A 20,587-nucleotide genomic window follows, 5' to 3' on the forward strand; every position below is an offset into this window, starting at 1 on the left:
ATTTTGTATTAATAAACATTCATTACACCATCAACAAAACTGCTGAGTTCTGTATACCCCCATTCTCTGCTGTATGTGACCCTGGGCAACGGGAATTCACTATTAGAAATGAGTGAAATCTGCACATAGGGGTGCGGAGGGGCAGCGGGTTTGGCCGGGTCCTGCTCTCCACTGGGTCTGGGGGTCGAGTCCCGCTTGGGGTGCCTTGCGACACACTGGCGTCCCATCCTGGGTGTGTCCCTTCACCCTCCAGCCTCGCGTCCTGTGTTACCGGGTAGGGCCAGGCTCGCCGTGACCTTGCTTGGGAGAAGCGGTTTCAGTGTGTGTGTGTGAAATCTGCACTTAAAATTTGAATTACATGACACTTACCCTGCTGCTAAGAGAAATGCATTATGGGGGAGGGAGGAGAGACAGCAATTACAAAAACATACTGCATCAAGCAATTCAGAAAGTACAGACCAAAGTAATTTTCTCCTCGTTTATATAATCATGAGACTTCTTGCACTATTTGGGCTCAGGACTGCATCATAATTTTTCTCATTTGCATTTACATTTCTTCATGCAGCACACACACTTTTCTCCAAATATTGCTATGGTAGATACTCTACAAGAAATTCCCTAAAATCATTCAGCTGTTCCTATAGTACAACAGTGTAACACACTAACTCACAGATGCGCACAATTTTAGAGCCCCCTATGGTCCTGAAAAGGTATTTGGACTTTTGAGAAAGCCAACACATACGTGGTTTTACTAATGAAGTAATGAACCCAACACACACAGTCTAAAACCACCGAGGGGGGTCCCAGCAAGCCAGAGCGTAAGGCCGGAGGGGGAGGGGACGCACCCGGGACGGGACTCGAACCCCAGACCCACCGGACAACAGGGCCTGGCCAAACCTGCTGCGCCACCGCACCCCCTGAACCCAATACAAGCATATTTATAAGAAATATGAGGATAAGAAATTTAAAAGACAACGTATGTCGTATATTATTATTTTTTGTGCATTAGTACGGAGCTGGCGGTATTATTAATGGAAATCCAGAAGCAGTCAAGTGAGGATGAGAAAGTGAACAGCTGACATTCAGTTTGCATTTGGAGAAAGTGTGTCATTTTACTGGCAGATCTTTCAAAATTGTTTCCATGTAGCACAAAGTGAATAATGGTGTAACGACAAGTCTAGAGCCAGATATTGATATGTGACACGTAAATACGGAGAACGTGTGTTCCGACGAGCTTTTGCTCACAGTGCAGATGATGAAGAAGCTGAAAGTGAGAGTGGTATGAAGAGGATGCTTATGTAACATATAGAGAGTCAACAGCAAAAGTGTTACTTCAAAGAGCTCACACGATCTACCGAGAGCATCCATCGCATCGTTGCATCATCGCATCGCACAGCATCTGACCTGCCCTGGCTGGAGGAGCTGGGTCGTCATGTTGGGTTACTGACAATAGAATGGCAATGGATGTATAATTTGTAACACTAACTTTTTCTCTCTCTCTCTCTCTCTCTCTCCCCCCCTCCCTCCTTCCTTCCTTCCTTCCTTCCTTTCTTCCTTCCTTCCTTCAGGTCTCACTGACTGACCCTCATGACAGCGACCCCTTGTTAGGAGCAGGGACGAAGGTCGCTGTGACGCGAGGGCGCGGGAGCGTGACGTCACGTACGCCGTACTGCACTGTACCTTTAACGGAGGCGAACTCGTACTTCCGTGCGTAGCGCGTGCGCGCGTGCCTGCGCAGTCGTCCGACGAGGGTCTCCGCCTGGGCCCTCCCGACGTCCAGCGCGTCCGCGTCCAGGCGGCTCCTCTGCCGCCGGCCGAGCAGCTCCAGCGCCTTCCGGGCCACGCGGCGGTGGAGCGCGAGGCTCGCGCCGCGCCACACAAGGGGGAGGAGGAGGAGGAGGAGGAGGAGGCACGAGGAGGAGGCGGAGGCGCCCAGCAGCAGAGACACGACGAAGCCCGCGAACGAGAAGAGCGGCGGGAGGAGCCCTGTGTGAAGACGAAGGAAGCGAACGCTCGACTCACTCACTGACCGGCCGACCGACCGACCGACTGACCGCTCTCCTCCCTCCCTCCAATCCAAGCGAGGCTTGTCCTTCCTTCCGCTCTTTCGTTCCCTACTAGTTTAACGCGCTGCCATTTTTTGTCAAAGGAACAATAATAAACAAATAAATAAACTAAAGCGACACTACACGCGGTTGTTTCATACATATTGTAACGACCCGCGTTACTGATTTAATGTAAATAGTTGCATTATGGGAAATCTGTAAATAATGTCTGTAACCGCTGGGACCACTTCAGGGGGAAATGGTGGGTTGACTGTCTGCCACTGTGTTATGGGGAGCCGAGGGGCGCTAAGGCAGGCTGGCTGGCTGTAAGCGCAGGTCCTGGAGGAAAAGAGGTTTTCCGACCGAGAGCATCATTTCCCTTCCCGCCGGTGTTCGAATAAACCGTTCGTTATGAACGCTGCCTCCGCGTCCCTCTTCTCCCCATCCAAACCCACGGCGCTGCGCGCCACAATATATATATATATATGTATGTCATCGTGTTTCTCGAAGCCTCGGTCGGTGGTCGCGCCGCGGAGACTCACCCGCGACGTGAGCGAGCGCCACGAGCGCGGCGGCGCACGTGACGAGCAGCGCGAGTGACGACGACAACGGGGCGCGCGTCCGGCGCGCGGCGGCTGCGGCTGCACGCACCGGCATCTCTCGATGATCGCTGAAAATCGTGTGAAGAATTAGAAAGAAGATCAATTTTTCCGCCGCCGACTCCTCACCCCCGGTTGCACACGAGCGCTGACTAAGTGGCCACATCACGGCTCTGCGTTTAACCAACGTTTACGCGTCCTTCCGCAGCGCGAAACCGAAAGTGAAAGAGCGGCGTTCGCTCTCGCGACACAGCGGGTCCTCGACTTACGAACAGCGCTGGGTTCGAAACCTCTCGGCATCGCGCTTTCTTCTCACACACACATATACATATATCTCATCTGAAACCGCTTGTCAGTGCAAAGGGCTGGAGGGGGAGGGGACACACCCAGGACGGGACGCCAGTCCATCGCAAGGCACCTCAAGCGGGACTCGAACCCCACAGGAGCCGGTCCAACCCACTGCACCCCCTGCAGTTTCTTCAGAAAGTCCAATTTCAAGAATGCACATGTCCCATCATTTATTCGATACTGCAAAAATGTCCTACCTGTAATAGTTGGATTAAATTTGTGAGTGAGTGTGTGCCCGTGTGTGTGTTCCCTCACTCCAAAGATGTTGCTGTTTGGATTCCCCCATTTCGTGTGAGTGACAGAGAGTGTGTGTGTTCCACTGATGTATGGATGAGTGACCCAGTGTAAGTAGTGTATCTAGCAGTGTAAGTCACTGCGGTGAATGAGGTGTGTGGGCTGGTAACACTACATAGAGTTCATTGGAAGTCACTTTGAAGAAAAGCATCTAATAAATAAATGTAAATTTATATAATTATAGGGCTAATTTTTATAGAGCACCAAACAAGACTGCGGTAAAACTCGGTTCAATACACTGAGACAAACAAATTTGGGCAGCAGCAGCTTGAGCCGTCTTGCCGGAGAGCAGAGGAAACGAAAAAGTGCCAAACGGCAAGGAAGGGCGGAGAAAAGGGTACTTTTTACTCTCTGCCAGCCTGCGTCTCTCTTGTCCCGCGCATGCGACACACAACGCTTATTCGCCTTGGGCCACTTGCCCCGGTGTTACACGCAGGACGTCGTCGAGCAATCGAGAAAGATCCGAGCAGAGAATGTCTCCGCCTAAAGACAGCGGTAGTACGTTTCCGAAGAGCTCGGCCTGCTACGGACAAGTCGAATGTCTTGCTTTGCTCCGTGAGCGAAACCTCAAAGGAAATGCGGTCTTTAGCAGTCTAACGCTCCACGGCCCGTCGGCAGCAGCCGGGAGGACAGGTTGGATGAGGGGGACCTGAGAGCAGCGCTGTAGTGATGAGTGATGAACAAGCACTTGTTCTCTTCAAGTTCTCACTCAGCTGGAAACTTTAAACTGATGCACATTTTCTTTGGTTTCCAGGGACTTTTACTGGCAGCATGTTTACTAGCTGGTATCAATGATCGAAATGCAGCGGAACCGAACAGGCTTCTTGTAAGAGATTGTATTTCAAGACTGAATGTATCAAAAGACAATTTTAGGTACAGTGGTATTGAGGGTTATCGCACAGTGAATGAGACTTACGGACATGTGCTTTGTTCTTTATGAAACAGGCATCATATTAACAGCGATTGCCAATGAAGTTATGCAAACCTACAGGGGATACATTAGGAATACCTCGGTATGGTCGGGGGGTATGTCCGCACCCGTGGAAAATCCATATAATTCTTTTTATAATTGATGTAAATAATTATTATATACTCCTCCGTGAACCGCCACCTTATCGTGGTGGAGGGGTTTGAGTGCCTGAATGAGTCCAGGAGCTATGTTGTCTGGGGCTACATGCCCCTGGTAGGGTCTCCCATGGCAGACAGGTCCTGGATGACAGACGAGACAAAGCGCGGTTCAAAAACCCCTTATGACAAAAAAATCAAGGCGTCCGTTTACCCCGCCCGGTATGGGGTCACCGGGGCCCCACCCTGGAGCCAGGCCTGGGGGGGGGGCTCGCATGCGAGCGCCTGGTGGCCAGGTCTATGCCCACGGGGCCTGGCCGGGCTCAGCCCGAAGCCACAACGTGGAGCCGCTCTTCGGTGGGCTCACCACCTGCCGGAGAAACCATAAGGGGCCGGTGCGTTGTGATTTGGGCGGTGGTCGGGGCCGAGTGCCCGGCCGACCCAAACCTCGGGCGCCAACTCTGGTTTTTGGGACTTGGAATGTCACCTCACTGGCGGGGAAGGAGCCTGAGCTGGTGCGGGAAGTTGAGAGATACCGTCTAGATATAGTCGGGCTCACTTCCACTCACAGCTTGGGTTCTGGAACCACTCTACTCGACCGAGGGTGGACTCTCCACTATTCTGGCGTTGCCCAAGGTGAGAGGCGGCGGGCTGGTGTGGGCTTATTAATATCCCCCCAGTTCAGCCGCCATGTGTTGGAGTCTACCCCGGTGAATGAGAGGGTCATCTCCCTACGCCTTCGGGTCAGGGAACGGTCTCTCACTGTCGTTTGTGCTTATGCGCCTAGCGGCAGTGTAGAGTACCCGGCCTTTTTAGAGTCCCTGGGGGGCGTGCTGGAAAGCGCTCCCACTGGGGACTCTGTCGTTCTACTGGGGGACTTTAACGCCCACGTGGGCAGCGACAGTGATACCTGGAGGGGCGTGATTGGGAGGAACGGCCTCCCTGATCTGAACCCGAGCGGTGAGTTGTTATTGGATTTCTGTGCTAGTCGCGGTTTATCCATAACGAACACCATGTTCATGCATAAGGGTGTCCACCAGTGCACTTGGCACCAGGACACCCTAGGTCGGAGGTCGATGATCGACTTTGTAGTCGTTTCTTCTGACCTTCGGCCATATGTCTTGGACACTCGGGTGAAGAGAGGGGCTGAGCTGTCAACTGATCACCACCTGGTGGTGAGTTGGATTCGATGGCGGGGGAAAAAGCTGGACAGACCTGGCAGGCCCAAACGCATAGTGAGGGTCTGTTGGGAACGTTTGGCGGAGGCCCCTGTCAGAGAGGTCTTCAACTCCCACCTCCGACAGAGCTTCAACCAGGTCCCGAGGGAGGTGGGGGACATTGAGTCCGAATGGACTATGTTCCGCTCCTCCATTGTCGGTGCGGCTGTTCGGAGCTGCGGCCATAAGGTCTCCGGTGCCTGTCGCGGCGGCAATCCCCGAACACGGTGGTGGACACCGGAAGTAAGGGATGCCGTCAAGCTGAAGAAGGAGTTCTATCGGGCCTGGCTGGCTCATGGGACTCCTGAAGCAGCTGACGGGTACCGACGGGCCAAACGGAGCGCGGCTCTGGCAGTCGCCGCGGCAAAAACTCGGGCTTGGGAGGAGTTCGGTGAGGCCATGGAGGAAGACTTTCGGTCGGCCTCAAAGAGATTCTGGCAAACCGTCCGGCGACTCAGAGGGGGGAAGCGGTGTTCCACGAACACTGTTTACAGTGGAAGTGGTGCGCTGCTGACCTCAGCTGAGGATGTTCTCGGGCGGTGGAAGGAGTACTTTGAGGATCTCCTCAATCCCTCCGACACGCCTTCCGTAGAGGAAGCTGAGGCTGGGGACTCGGAGGGGGACTCGTCCATTACCCTGGCTGAAGTTGCTGAGGTAGTCAAAAAACTCCTCGGTGGCAAGGCTCCGGGGGTGGATGAGATCCGCCCCGAGTTTCTCAAGTCTCTGGATGTTGTGGGGCTGTCTTGGCTGACACGCCTCTGCAGCATCGCGTGGAGTTCGGGAACGGTGCCTCTGGACTGGCAGACCGGGGTGGTGGTCCCTCTTTTTAAGAAGGGGGACCGGAGATTGTGTTCCAACTACAGGGGGATCACACTCCTTAGCCTCCCTGGGAAAGTCTATGCCAGGGTACTGGAAAGGAGAATCCGACCGATAGTCGAACCTCGGATTCAGGAGGAGCAATGCGGTTTTCGCCCTGGCCGTGGAACACTGGACCAGCTCTATACCCTCACTAGGGTGTTGGAGGGTTCGTGGGAGTTTGCCCAACCAGTCCATATGTGTTTTGTGGACCTGGAGAAGGCATTCGACCGTGTCCCTCGTGGCATCCTGTGGGGGGTGCTTCGGGATTATGGGGTTCGGGGCTCGTTGCTACGGGCTGTTCGTTCCCTGTATGACCGGAGCAGGAGCTTGGTTCGCATTGCCGGCAGTAAGTCAGACCTGTTCCCGGTGCATGTTGGACTCCGCCAGGGCTGCCCTTTGTCACCGATTCTGTTCATTATTTTTATGGACAGAATTTCTAGGCGCAGTCAGGGAACGGAGGGTGTCTGTTTTGGTGGCCGCGAGATCTCGTCTCTGCTTTTTGCGGACGATGTGGTCCTGTTGGCTTCATCAAGTCAAGACTTGCAGCGTGCACTGGGGAGGTTTGCAGCCGAGTGCGAAGCGGCGGGGATGAGAATCAGCACCTCCAAATCCGAGGCCATGGTTCTCAGTCGGAAAAAGGTGGATTGCTCCCTCCGGGTTAGGGGGGAGTTGCTCCCTCAAGTGGAGGAGTTTAAGTATCTTGGGGTCTTGTTCACGAGTGAGGGAAAAATGGAGCGGCAGGTCGACAGACGGATCGGTGCGGCGTCTGCAGTAATGCGGTCATTGTACCGGTCTGTTGTGGTGAAGAGGGAGCTGAGTCGTAAGGCGAAGCTCTCAATTTACCGGTCGATCTACGTTCCTACCCTCACCTATGGTCATGAACTCTGGATCATGACCGAAAGAATGAGATCGCGGATACAAGCGGCAGAAATGAGTTTCCTCCGCAGAGTGGCTGGGCGCACCCTTAGGGATAGGGTGAGGAGCTCAGTCACCCGGGAGGAGCTCGGAGTAGAGCCGCTGCTCCTCCGCATCGAGAGGAGCCAGTTGAGGTGGCTCGGGCATCTGTTCCGGATGCCTCCTGGACGCCTCCCTGGGGAGGTGCTCCGGGCTTGTCCCACTGGGAGGAGGCCTCGGGGCAGACCCAGGACACGTTGGAGAGACTATGTCTCCCGGCTGGCCTGGGAACGCCTTGGGGTTCCCCCAGAGGAACTGGAGGAGGTGTGCGGGGAGAGGGAGGTCTGGAGTACTCTGCTCGGACTGCTGCCCCCGCGACCCGGCCCCGGATAAAAGCGGAGGAAGATGGATGGATGAATTATTATATATATGTATAGTATTACGATATTTATAGAATTATCATTATTATACAGTAATTCTTACTACTGGGCAGACCACATTGCTATCTACACGAGCTCAAATGTTATACATTTTACACAGTGTAGGTGAACCAAGTATTGTCCAGTTTAAATAACAATAACAGCAGAATAAAAAGCAACTTCTTCGGGATTTGTTGACACTATCTTCTAATGAAGTGGCAAAATTAAGATTTAAAAAAAAATGTTCAGCATAACACAGAAATGTTTTCCTCACTTTCACATTTGCTAAGATTTTTCTCATATAATTAAACAGTTATTTAGCCCTCATGCTCTTGTTACAGACACAATCCGTATGCAAATGAGACAGAACTGTAGTAAAATGTCGTTTTTGAAGAAAGAAATGCCTATAGCCTTTTTGCTTCATAATATCTCTAAAGGAGCACAGTGCAATTAATTCAGTTCTGCAAGTGCATGCAGATCAGTTTTAGGATATTTTTACTCGCAGTTTCACGCATGACAGAGATGGTCTTTACACTCATCCAAGAGGGAATTATCCAGCTGTATTACATCATGCATGTAAAATGCAAAACCCTGTAATACGAAAGTAACAGCGCAAGTGGAAAACACAGCGGGGGCACCACCTATTGGGGACACCACCTATCGGGACCACCCGCTACGACCTCCGATCCGTTCCCGCCCATGAATACGCCCTCGTCAAACACTCCATTCCACATGTAAACTTTACAAGATGTCGCAGCTCCCTGACGATGCCTCCAACAGAAGAAGTGAAACATCCCAAACGATGCGATTTAATCCAGAAGTACATAACTCCCAGTCAGTTGACACCAACCGCGGAAGTCTACGGGTTTTAAAATACGATGTGTTCGAATGAACAGCTAACATGTTCGGGGCCTTATTTCAGAACCCCGAAAGGAAAAAATGGATGAAACCTCGACTTCAAGACGGGGAACAGCAGTGAGCTGAAGCTGGCAGTGGACCGAGCAGCGTCCAGCCAGTCATGTCCCAGGGTCCTTGTTTCAGTCTGTTAGCCTGCTCTGCAGCACGTGCACGCAGAGGAACCTGCAATGGTGTCAAAATCACTGAGCAGCAGTCCAAGCAGAGCAAGAGCTACTTTAGTGCGCTACTGGGATGAGAGATGTGTAACAAGCTTTGCAAATCTGGCACAATCACAAGTTTTGTGACTACGGGCATCATGAAACACCAAGTAATGAAACCTTATTAATGTAAATTAAGAGCACGGGCTTCCTTTGCATAACGAGCGGAATTCATTCGCAAAGATCCGCTCTTAAAGAGAATCCTCACAAAAAGATCTCCGCATTACCATTGATTTAAATGAGGAAACACAGGCAATGGATTTCAGAACCACAAAAGGTTCACTCTTTTTTACCAAGCGTCCAAAATTCCTTCTCTTTTAAAAACAGAACAAGAAAAGTTCATCCTTCACAGTATCAGAAAGTGTCAGAACTCTTTGGGTCGCCTTTAAATTCAGACGTAAGGCCCATGCGATCAAAATCCCTGACAGACAACAGGTTTACATGCTGCTCCTCCACCTCCCTTTGCTTCATTCTGTTGTTCCTGGGCGGCACGGCGGTGCGGCAGGTACCTCGCAGCTCTCGGTCTGCGACGAGTCTGTACGTGTTCCTGTGGGTTTCATCCAAGTGCTCCGCTTTCCTCCCACCGTCCAAAGTGACGCGTTTCACACAGGACCAGAGTGGGACTCGCGTTCGGGCCAGGAGTTACCTGCTGCCGACCGGTCCTTAGTGCCACTGGCAGGTGAACAACGAAGCACGACATGTGATGTAGGTGCCGTGTCACCAAACCCGACCAAACAGGCTGTTCAATGTGGCAAATGAAACAATGATACATAAACAGAAAAATTAAGACATAACAGAAAACATCTGCCGACCGTTTCTGATTGTAATTCAAGGCCATAAGTAATAATGTGAAACTACATGCAGAGTCTTGGCTGTTTCGTCAGGAAAACCTTGACAGATTGTCCCACAATAAAACTTTAGTCTCCTCATTACTGTTCAGGAACATAAGAATCTACATTTACTCATTCTTTCCTCCAAAGCAACTTACGACGTTAAGCTGCCTACAACTATTTACCCATTTTATACAGCTGGATAATTTTACTGGAGCAATTTAGGGTACGTAACTTGCTCAAGGCTACTGCCGCTGGACGTGATGTTTAAACTAGTTACCCGCGGATCCAAAGGCCACAACTCGAACCGCCACGCTATCGGCCGCCCGCTCCTTTAGTCCGTTATTTACAGAGCGGAGTATTGGAAATGAGTGAAAGTTCTCCTACATGTTTACATTTGTTCATTGAGCACATGTGTTCCTCTACCGCAATATACAAATCAGCTTAGTCTAGGTTCTGGAAATGATGTAAATTTCTTTTTATTGTCATTCATTTCTTTTTCAAAGTAACAAAAGGTAACAAAAAAAACACATCCATGCTGCATCCTGACTCCTTCTGATGCCTCCAGTAGAGGGGGACAAAGCTTGCGTTGTATGAGCTGTTCATGAAAATAGAATAAATAAGTCTTTATTAACGTACAAGTGTAACTGCCTTTTTCTTAAATTTTTTTTTTAAATCAGGGCCCTTAATATATTATTGCATATATGCTTTTAGTGTGTATATGAGAAAGTGTGGGGGGGGGCGCGGTGGGTTTGGCCAGCGCCTGCTGGCCGGTGGGTCCGGGGTTCGAGTCCTGCTTGCGGCGCACCGATGTCCCGTCCTGGGTGCTGCATCCCCTCCCCACCTCGGCCTTGCGCCCCGCGTTGCCGGGTAGGTTCCGACTCGCCGCAACCCCGCTCCGGACAAGCGGTTGCGGACAACGGTTGGTTGAGAGAGTTTGAACTGTGAGCGTGAACTCGCGTTCTGTGCACCAGCGTGTATCCCGCCTCGTGCCCTACGCTTCCCACATGGGCTCAGGACTCGTGGACATGACAAGTGCTTACTAATAACGGATGGATTCTGTTGTTCTTTCATCGTAATATTCTAATGGCGATATTTCTGGTAAATTGTTGCGGAGTTGTAACCCATATACTGTATCTTTCTTCTTTATGGTAAAGTGCCTTGAGAAGATGTGTCTAAATGCACTCTATAAAACAATTATTTGAACACTGTCAAACCACACAAGTCCTGTAGTTAGTCACTCACAACCATCTCTGTTGAACTATTTATAAAGCATCACTGGCAATAATGGAAGAGTAAGTCAAATCACACACGTTTGTAATGAGATTCTCTGAAAAAATCTGCCTTGTATCACTTCAGGCTTTGCTCCATTTTCTTTGCCTTTAAAAAACGTAACGCTTTCTTAAGAACGTTTCAGCTCGGCTCGCTACTTTTTGTATACGACTAAGATCTAGAATGGGTATCTGACAACGGACACATGCGGGAGGAAACGCGGCCCACGTGGTGGACGATTCCACTCGCCTCGTGTTGTGCTCAACACCGCCTAGGCGCCTATTTCGAATTCAAATGTCTGTTTTTGAAAGAAGTTTTCACTTGACAATTGACAGCACATAACACAAAACTTGAGGTACAAATTACTTTGCTCCTAATTCAGAATTCACTTAAATTTTCATCATATGCAGGGAGCCTGTATGTATATCATAATATACACAACACTGTAGCCATTACGACAAATAAAGGTGCCAATAACTGGTGCATTTCAGTTTTAATTTCTGGATATTTACTGACCCCTTTGGTGTGAAACATGGCAACATTACTTTTTGTAAGGTATTTTTGTATCGCCCCATCACCACTATGTACTTCTTTTAAAAGGGTTCTTGAAATATTCTTAAAGGCCATTTATAAACTTGTTTAAATATAATTTAAACTTGTGAGAACATGTTTGTGAACCCTTTGAAATTACCAGGATTTCTGCAGAAATGGCTCTTACAGCATCACGTGATTGACTAAGTCACCATGATAAAAGAAGCAACACACAAAACATTTTACATTGCGATGTCATTGCAGGACTCGTTTAAACAATCAAGGTCACTGATGGAGAAAGTACGTAAACCTTTATATTTAGCAGCCTGTGGAATGCCTCACCCAAATACCTTCTGTATCCGCGACTCAGACCCGCACAGTGCTCGGGAGGTATTTTGGCCCAATACTCTGTATAAAAGTATTTCTCACGCATACGTACACTTTCTGAACCGCGTGTCAAATGCGGGGTCGCGGGGAGCCGGAGCCTAACCCAGCAACACACGTCATAAGGCTGGAGGGGGAGGGAACGCACCCAGGACGGGACGCCGGTCCATCGCAAGGCACCCCAAGCGGGGACTCGAACCCCGGACCCACGGGAGAGCATGACCCGGTCCAACCCACTGCGCCACCGCGCCCCCCCCAAAAGTATTTCAGTGCATGTATATTTTTGGTACTCCTGCTGGAACAGCCTGCTTCATATCACGCCGCAGTATTGGCCATTCTAATGTTCGCCAAATCTTCTGTTGGAGACACTCTCTTGGCCACACACGCCTGTGTTTTGGACCATTGTCATGTTGCATGACCCAGCTTCCTCTGAGTTTTACATCAGGGACAGATGCCCGGACATTCTGCTGTAGAATTTCTTGACAGAGCTTGAAATTCATTGGTCCCACAATCATTTTAAGCCACCCAGGCCCTGAGGCAGCAAATAAACCCCACACCATTATAATCCCTCCACCAGGCTTCAGAGCTGGGAGGAGGTTAAGGTGTTGGTAAACAGTGTTTTGTTTTCCCCAAACACACCACTGTGTTTAGTTAACAAAAGGTTACATTTTTGTCTCCGTCCACAGAACATTGTTATGGAACATGCAGGTGGTCATTAGCAAACATGAGGCAGACATACAAATGTTGTTGGAGAGCAGTGGTTTCCTCTGTGGTGAGCTCCCGTGAACACCACTCTTGTCCTGCGTACTGTACGTACCATCACCGTAGTGTTTGTCGGGGTGAGGATTGTAAGGCACATCCGTGCACTGTTCGTTGTAGGACACCCCCCTTCTAAGCAGACTAGAAATAGTGCTGAATTTTTTTTTATATTTGTAAACTAGCAGGCGGGCTGGGGCCTGCTGGAGGCCAAAGGCTTCAGAAATCCTTTCGTAATCCGTTCCAGTTTTATGAGCTTTTTATGAGCAACCCTTATTTGTTCACAGCAGGGCAGCTCAAACCCACACCTTAACCAATACCAACATCTAACGCACTGACCGGAAGATCTGGCTCCAATTACTGACATCTGAAGATGTTATCATTACCCTTGCTCCACCCATGACTTTAACCCATTTGTTCAATAAATACATGGCAATATAAAATGTGTGTTTGTTAAAAACACTTACGACGGCAGTGAAGATGAGATTACATCTTTGGAGTCATTCATGCAGAAGTCAAGATAAACTCCAAAGAGTTCACAAACCTTTGCCTCACATCTGTAAGCGGTACCTCAGCAGTGCTGTCCGTAACATATCTTTCTATTCCGAACCTTTTCTTTTTTCTGTTTCTGTTCAACAGGTACCCAGGGACACAGATACATACGAGTTATGTTGTCACAAAACCAGCTATAGATCATTAACATTTTACATTGTTACTCAAAAACGAATAAAACTATAAAATTAAATGCAAAAGGGGGGGGGGGGGTGTTCTTCCTTTGGGGTGTGGTGCAGGATTAGAGGTGAACAGTCATGACTGTTGACCACTCCACTGGTTTTCAATCGGCCTGCGCAGCAACTCCTCAACATGTCTTGCAACATCCATGGTATCCTCCAGGTCAAATTCTCCATCGCCATCCAACATTGAATCATTTCTGTCAGGATATATCAAGACAAAATTCACACAAACACTTCAAAAAGACAGCAAAAAATCCATTCAAAGAGCCCGACTCTCCCGCTGTCTTTTACAAGTGTGGTTCTGTAACACTCACATGGGTGGGTAAATGCCATAGATATGAGGGTGACTGACAGATGGTGAAGCTGCATGATCCATGTAGGTGGGATTTCCACTGGATGGATCAGGATTGGCAGTTGCAAACCTGCAGGCCCAAGGAAAAACATTTCTGAGGAAATCTGCACTGCAATGAGCATGGTCACCACCTTCACCTTTTCTTTTATACAGCCTATTAAGTACAGCCATAACAAGGGGGGGGGGGAGACACACACTCCCCCAAGTTCCAACAGGTCTAATATGCCCCCCAGCACGTGTATAGCCTGTTCCTATATTTTTGGTCAGCCAACATCGATCAAGTGTTACTCCTCTGCTTTTAAAATAATGACAATTTAGTGAGAAATAATGAATTAAATAAATATATATACGTCTTTCTTCTCACTAGGTAGGGGGGTAACTTGGGAATTGACCGTCACGAAAAAATGCAACCCCTCTCGCCGCTACTGCTCGCAAATGAAAAGACACAGAGAGACAGCGCATATACCGTTGGACAGAGGAAGGAAAACCGCATCAAACGAGATGCGAACGGCCGCTGCCGGTTCAGCCTGAGCGAGCTGGCAACGCTGCGAAAATGTCCCACATTTGCCTCGCTATGGAGTTGCACCGCGTTGCGCTACATGTCATCACGTTCGAACCACGTCATAGCGCTGACGTCAGCACCTCAGTATCGCGCCGGCAGGAAAACCTTCATTTAGACCGAGGTTGGGGCCGTGAAGGCAGATCGTTGAATTAAACATTTCAAAGATGTCAGACAAACACGACGCAAAGAACCATCGCAACTGACGAGCTGCACTAAGCCTTAGGGAGCACGCCGAGGCCTCCGGGATTCGAAAGACGCCAGCCGAGACACCGGCTCAGCAAAAGCGCGAGCGGCGTACGCGGGAGGCTGCGAATCGCCTCGGGCGGCCTCGGAGCCTCAACCATCGACTTCTCGCGCGCCCGACATCGCCGCGCAGCGCAAGCAAACGTACGTGGATGCAGCAGCGACCGACCTGATATTCGGCCGAGTGGGTCGGGGCTCACCGCCCACACGTAGTTATACATACAGACATGCAGCACAGTAAAGCTATGCACCTGTGATTTTTCTTTTTTGTTTTTTTAACCCTGGAAGACCATCAGTTCACAACATTAAGAAGTAAAGTGAACGGTCTTGTCAGAAAAATATGAAGAACTAATCTGATTTCCATTTGATGACAAACAATGTCCACAGATTGGAGTGTAACTACAGTATACATAAATGTATAAATGGGTAAATAATTGTAGGTAGCTTAATACTCAGGCTTCACTTGAGAGAAAACAGTCAGCGAAATGAATAAATCTACATGTTATGATGAAATTGTTGTGAAAAAGTACTCTCCTCGGAGACTGCTCCTGCCCTGTAGTGCTCTGCTGATGTGTTAATGACCATTAATATTGGGATTATTGGATTACCCTTAATTGCCAATTGCTATTAAGAGCTATTAATTCTACAGATCTTCTGCAGGAAGGTTCACTGACAATTAACACCTCTTGTGAAGGCCACCAGGACCCAGGGTGGGGTAACTGAGAACCCTGCTAAGGCAGCCAGATGCATACTGAGTAGCCAGTTAATGAGACAAGAAGAACTTCCAGCGTAATCACCACCAGTGGTGCAGAAAACAGGAGGAGCTGAAAATGTGATGTGTCGCACAATTTTTCCAATGTGAATAAAACTAATGTAAGAACTCCCCCCCGTCTCCTTAAACATAAACGCTCCCAATGTCCAAGCCCCCATTCAGCAGCTAACTTGTGAATGTAAAAGGCGCTATTAGTGATAACGAGCCATTTCCTGTCACCCTGCGTCTCTGGTCACGCGTTTTCATTGCACGGCACACAAGTGCAACACTCTGCCACCTTGAAAAACGGCTTCCAAACCAACCTCCAGCTGCAGCCTGCAGAGCAGGATGACTGCTGTGTTCAGTATATCGAAAAGGCATGGAAGAAAAAGCAGCACTTACTCCGGCACTACTTGTCTGATCTGTGGTTTGACATAGCCGTCTACTGCTTTTGCTGGTGGGTACAGAGAGAGAGAGACGTGATAAATCCATATAAGTCGAAAGAGTCACTGTCCTCCATCTAGAATTTTGCATCATTCTTTTATCTAGTCATGTGTCATAATGTACACCTACAGCACCAGTACAGACATCAGGACAATGCACTTTGAACCCTCCGGTACGCTACAGACAAGAGTCCAGAAAAGTGCATACAGTGAGGCGGGGTGTAGTATTTGGAGAAGACCTCATCCTTTGGCCGGTCAGGATACAGGAACAGAAGGTGGTTGAGGTCACTGATTCTGTCAGCCAGGGAGCGGATAGAGAAGTCTTTAGTTGTGTATGGCATAAGATTCCACACCATCCTTTCCCCTGGGCATATAGGAGAAACACAGAAAGGTTTCAGTTCAGCAATCCCATCAAACACCTTCTGAGACAGGCCCCGAACCCAAAGATACACGGGAATATGTAAAGGACCTTACTGCTATTGAGGGTGACGCCCCTATAATGGTGACTCATCCACGAGACAAACAGATGGTACCTGCTTTGTTAGGGTTCTCAGCCACCCAGGCAATAGTGATGCCCCCTATCTCAGAGTCACTGAAGCGGAGAAGAAAGGTCCCATTAGGTTTGGACATTAGCATGTCCTGAGCCTGCTGCTTGTTCACGAAGCCCAGAATCGCCCTGCCTCACACATATAGAGAGGTGCAGATACGTGAGTCACCAAAGGCAAAGAAAAAGAGCCATCGAGAAACAAGAAAACGAAGAATGGGAGGTAATGCACTAACCTATGTTTCTTAACACACACACACACACACACACAGTCGGAACCGCTTGTCCCAAACGGGGTCGCGGGGAACCGGAGCCTAACCCGGCAACACAGGGCGTAAGGGACACACCCAGGACGGGACGCCAGTCCGTCGCAAGGCACCCCAAGCGGGACTCGAACCCGAGACCCACCGGAGAGCAGGACGAGGCCCAACCCACTGCGCCACTGCGCCACCGCGCCCCCCCTTGTTTCTTAACATTCAGATCTTAATGTGATTGCACTGTTTTGACAAGGTTGTACTTTGTGCTAGCCTTGAGTACAAATAAAGAGATGATTGTTACTCCAGCCAAACAGCGATTTCCACACGCAATCCAGCATTAAGAGTTGCATGAAAGAATGGAAATATTCTCTTACCCATCATTCCAGTGCAATTTCAGGTGCTTTTTCATGAGTTCAATAACTCCATCAAACCATTGCCAAAATGTGAAGTTTCGGCCAGGTAAGCTCTCCTGTGAAATAAGTGCTTCTGTTGAGTCTGAAATGGATTTTGTTGAATAAATTTAACTGCTAAAAATACAACCACTGTTTCATTCGTTTCACTCTTTGAAAGATGGCACAACACTTGCGGCATGGAGAACAAAGTCAAAATTAACAGTATTTGAGAAGTGACATGGCAAATGGGGGGTCCAAATGCACTGGCTGGATGGACTCTTCAGCATCAGTGGGGAGGGAGTCATTTACATTTATTTATTTAGATGCTTTTCTCCAAAGTGACTTCCAATGAACTCTATGCAGTGTTATGAGCCCACACACCTTATTTACCACATTGACTTACACTGCTAGATACACTACTTACACTGGGTGACTCATCCATACACCAGTGGAACGAACGAACACACGCACACACGATGGGTGAACCTGAACAGCGTGTCTTTGCATGGGTTTCCTCCTACAGTCCAGACCCAGGGAGAACATGCAAACTCCACACAGGCTGAGTGCGGATCGAACCCACATCCTCTCGCACCACCCAGGCGCTGCGAGACAGCAGCGCTACTCGCTGTGCCGCTGTGCCACTGTGCCACCCCACACCTTTTAGTCAGCTTGGCAATGTGGAGACCAGCACCACAATGACAAGGCAAATGCAAGTTGTAATGAAGTTATCAAGCTTATTAGAAACAATTTTGTGATGTGGGGGTGTAAGGACTTTAATAATATCACAAATAACTTATTTAGAAGCACACTGGCAAACAGAAGAGCACACACTTAGAAACAGAAGACTGAATAAGTGCTTCGTTCATTCAGCATGTCTTATTACTCAGATGTGAATACAAGCCCACTAAAATATTTCAAATATATCTGATTTTGTTTGTCGTCGTCGTCATTCCTGTTAAGTGGCATAGAGGTCGTCTCTTGGAAACCACAATGAACTGAACAACAGTTATTCATTGAAAAATAGCAAAAAAGAAAGAAAAAAAAAAACTAATAGGCATGATCCCCTTTGCTGCGGACTGTCAGAAAGCTGGCCATGTAAAGGGCCATAAGCAAAGCAACGTTTAAAGAGAAGAGCAAAGACTGTATGCTCCAGCAACAGGTGGGTAATAAAGACAGTCGAGACAGAAAAGAGCAGCATCTATTAAAAAATGAACCTGTTTGTTAAACCAAGAAAGCGAAGGGAAAAATGACTGCTGGCACTCTTGAACCTACCCTGTTAAACTGTGACCAGGACATGGTCATGCTGCGGTAGTCCTCCGGACTGGTGCTCGCACTGCTAAAGGCCTTCTGCGCTAAAAAGACCAGGTTCTCTTCTGAGAGCCCACGGTTGCTCTGCACCTCAGCCTTGTACTTCATGTTGAGCGCATCGCACAGCTGCGGCCACATCACCTTGTCCGGAATGGCGAAGGGCACTCGGCCCTGGGGAAGCACAGGAGAGACGCCCACTCACACCATAGAGGAAATAAGCACGTGCAAAACGTGCAAAAAAATGCATTCGGTTTGGACTGAATCTCCATAGCACCACGTGCCTCGTGTGTGCAACTGTTTTCTCTTTCTTGACCCTCAATAATGCTCACAAAGGGCTACATGTGAGGCATCCTTCTGCTGACTCCTTCTACAGGAGTCTGCAGTTACACAGCTATGCTGAATCATACAAGATCAAGGAGAGACAAGACAGAAGGAAGGAAACAGAAAGAAACTATTTACTTATGATATTAAAACTAGACCCTTGGTTTTTTGTCAGAACATCGCAGTCCATGAATTCTTTGCCATGCTTTAGGTTGGGGCAACAGACAGTACAACTAATAACATGATTCTGAAGGTGACACTACTGCTGGTGCACCCTTGAGAAGAGCACTTTACTCTACTAAAATAACAAAGCTGTACTCTAATTACTTAGCTGATGCTTTTATCCAAATTGTCATTTTATTATAATTTTGTCATATTCACGAAACATGACCATCCATCCATCCATCCATCAATCAATAAGCGCTCTGTCCTGAGCAGGAGCGCCGTGATCCGGAGCCTGTCCTGGAAACATTGGACGCACGGCTGAGGGTGGTACTCCCTGGACGGGATGCAAAAAAACACTATTAACACTGAAATATAACCACAGCAATAATAAATGATACTCACTGGCTCAGCAAAAGCATTATCCCAAAGTACTGTTGCAGTGGCATTGTTGTCTTGGCTGCCATGGACAATTACCACAACAGGAAGTGATAATGTCTGTAAAGAGTGCAGCAGAAACAAAAAAACATGGAAGTAATTAAGCAATAATGATTAATAAAAATGAAAAAGATGAGCATTGAGCCCATTTTTGCCTTTTTAGTATTGAAGCAACACATTATTAAGCACAGTGTAAAGTAAAACCCTAAATAAATGCATTAAATACATAAAAATTAAAAGCAAAAAAGCATAAATTCAAGTGCACCCATTTACATACATGTATTTATTTATCTGACACTTTTCTCCAAAGCAACGAACATCTCGTAGAAAATACAATGTTTTCATTACATTAGGAGAAAGAGACACTTAGATACAGACGTGTGATTATTAAATACAGTTAGTTTGTTTCTTTCCCCCATATGAACCAACGTTCATCGTACGAGTAACTACGCGAAACTTTATCCGAATACCCGACTTGTGTTAGCACATAGGAAAAAATATCTTTTTGCGACCGTCCTCCATGTTTTTACCTTGACTTGAAATACCAGCTCATTACCACCCACGCTGAACTGTGACTCAAAGAGAACGGTGAACTTTTCTTCTGTAACCGATTCAGCTCCACGCCTGTCCGAACGCTTGATACGTTTCAAAGACTAGAAAAAAAACAGAATGACAGCGCTGGGTAAGAATGAGAAAAACAATGCAAGTGTATTTAATGTACATGCATGTCGATGCCACTTAGCACATTTCCAGTGTACATTTTAAATGACAGCACATGCCTTAGAGCAGGCCTTCAGAAAGATGTTGCCAGCTGTCATTTATTCCAGAGGAACAAAAATGAATGAACCCCATAGTCCAGCAGCCACAACAAGCCTAGAACATCCAACTGAGAAACACGGCTGCACAGCACGTGACAAAGGAGAATTTTACACGTGTTTTCGGACAGAAACATTAGAGGACCGGCTTCCTCCCCGTGTCTCCGTCACAAAATGCTCAGTTAGTGAGAGCAGCAGCTGCAGCGGCCTCCATGCATACCATGTTTCTGAAGTGGGCACTGAGTGTGCCGGTGGTCTGATGGTACTCCATCACAGAGCTGTTGTTGAGAATCTCCCCACTACTCTCACTGCAAGAGAGCACACTGCAGGTTGTTGGCCATTTCCATACATCACAACCAAGCGAAAACCCAGAAGCCCATCGACAACCAAGAGTGACGGAAGCGTCGGGCGCTAGGCCTACCGGGATACACCCCGGACGGGACGCAAGACCACCGCAGGGTAGCCGAACACAGACTAATTAAAACGCTAAAACACACTACGGGCACACATTTACGAGACGCGTCCGTGAAAGGGAACCGGAGCCCCCGGAAGAAGCCCACACGAACACAGGGAGAGGATGCACAGACTGAGCAGATACCGAAACTATGTGCAGTCACACAGTCCAGGAGCTGTGAGGC

The 20,587-nt window shown here is 48.5% G+C and overlaps 1 protein-coding gene across 9 annotated transcripts in view; it reads right to left on the reverse strand.

Annotated features, from left to right (window-relative positions):
* Positions 1-12,063: 12,063 nt before the first annotated feature.
* Positions 12,064-20,587, reverse strand: part of LOC108919537 (signal transducer and activator of transcription 5B-like) — a 40,190-nt gene continuing 31,666 nt past the window's right edge. For 6 of the 9 annotated variants that reach the window (XM_018727539.2, XM_018727569.2, XM_018727578.2 and 3 more), the window contains 10 exons: positions 20,170-20,272; positions 19,665-19,787; positions 19,102-19,194; positions 18,178-18,384; positions 16,888-16,982; positions 16,246-16,388; positions 15,921-16,076; positions 15,672-15,723; positions 13,676-13,783; positions 12,064-13,558 (listed from right to left, as the gene is read on the reverse strand). In XM_018727539.2, coding sequence (XP_018583055.1) covers positions 13,435-13,558; positions 13,676-13,783; positions 15,672-15,723; positions 15,921-16,076; positions 16,246-16,388; positions 16,888-16,982; positions 18,178-18,384; positions 19,102-19,194; positions 19,665-19,787; positions 20,170-20,272 — 1,204 coding nt within the window. In that variant the 3' untranslated portion in view covers positions 12,064-13,434. Of the gene's footprint in view, positions 13,559-13,675; positions 13,784-15,671; positions 15,724-15,920; positions 16,077-16,245; positions 16,389-16,887; positions 16,983-18,177; positions 18,385-19,101; positions 19,195-19,664; positions 19,788-20,169; positions 20,273-20,587 lie in introns of those variants that run through there. The other 3 variants (XM_018727549.2, XM_018727559.2, XM_018727611.2) reach the window with 3 other exon arrangements.

The sequence above is a fragment of the Scleropages formosus genome, chromosome 20 (assembly GCF_900964775.1).
Source record: "Scleropages formosus chromosome 20, fSclFor1.1, whole genome shotgun sequence".
Classification (NCBI taxonomy): domain Eukaryota; kingdom Metazoa; phylum Chordata; class Actinopteri; order Osteoglossiformes; family Osteoglossidae; genus Scleropages; species Scleropages formosus.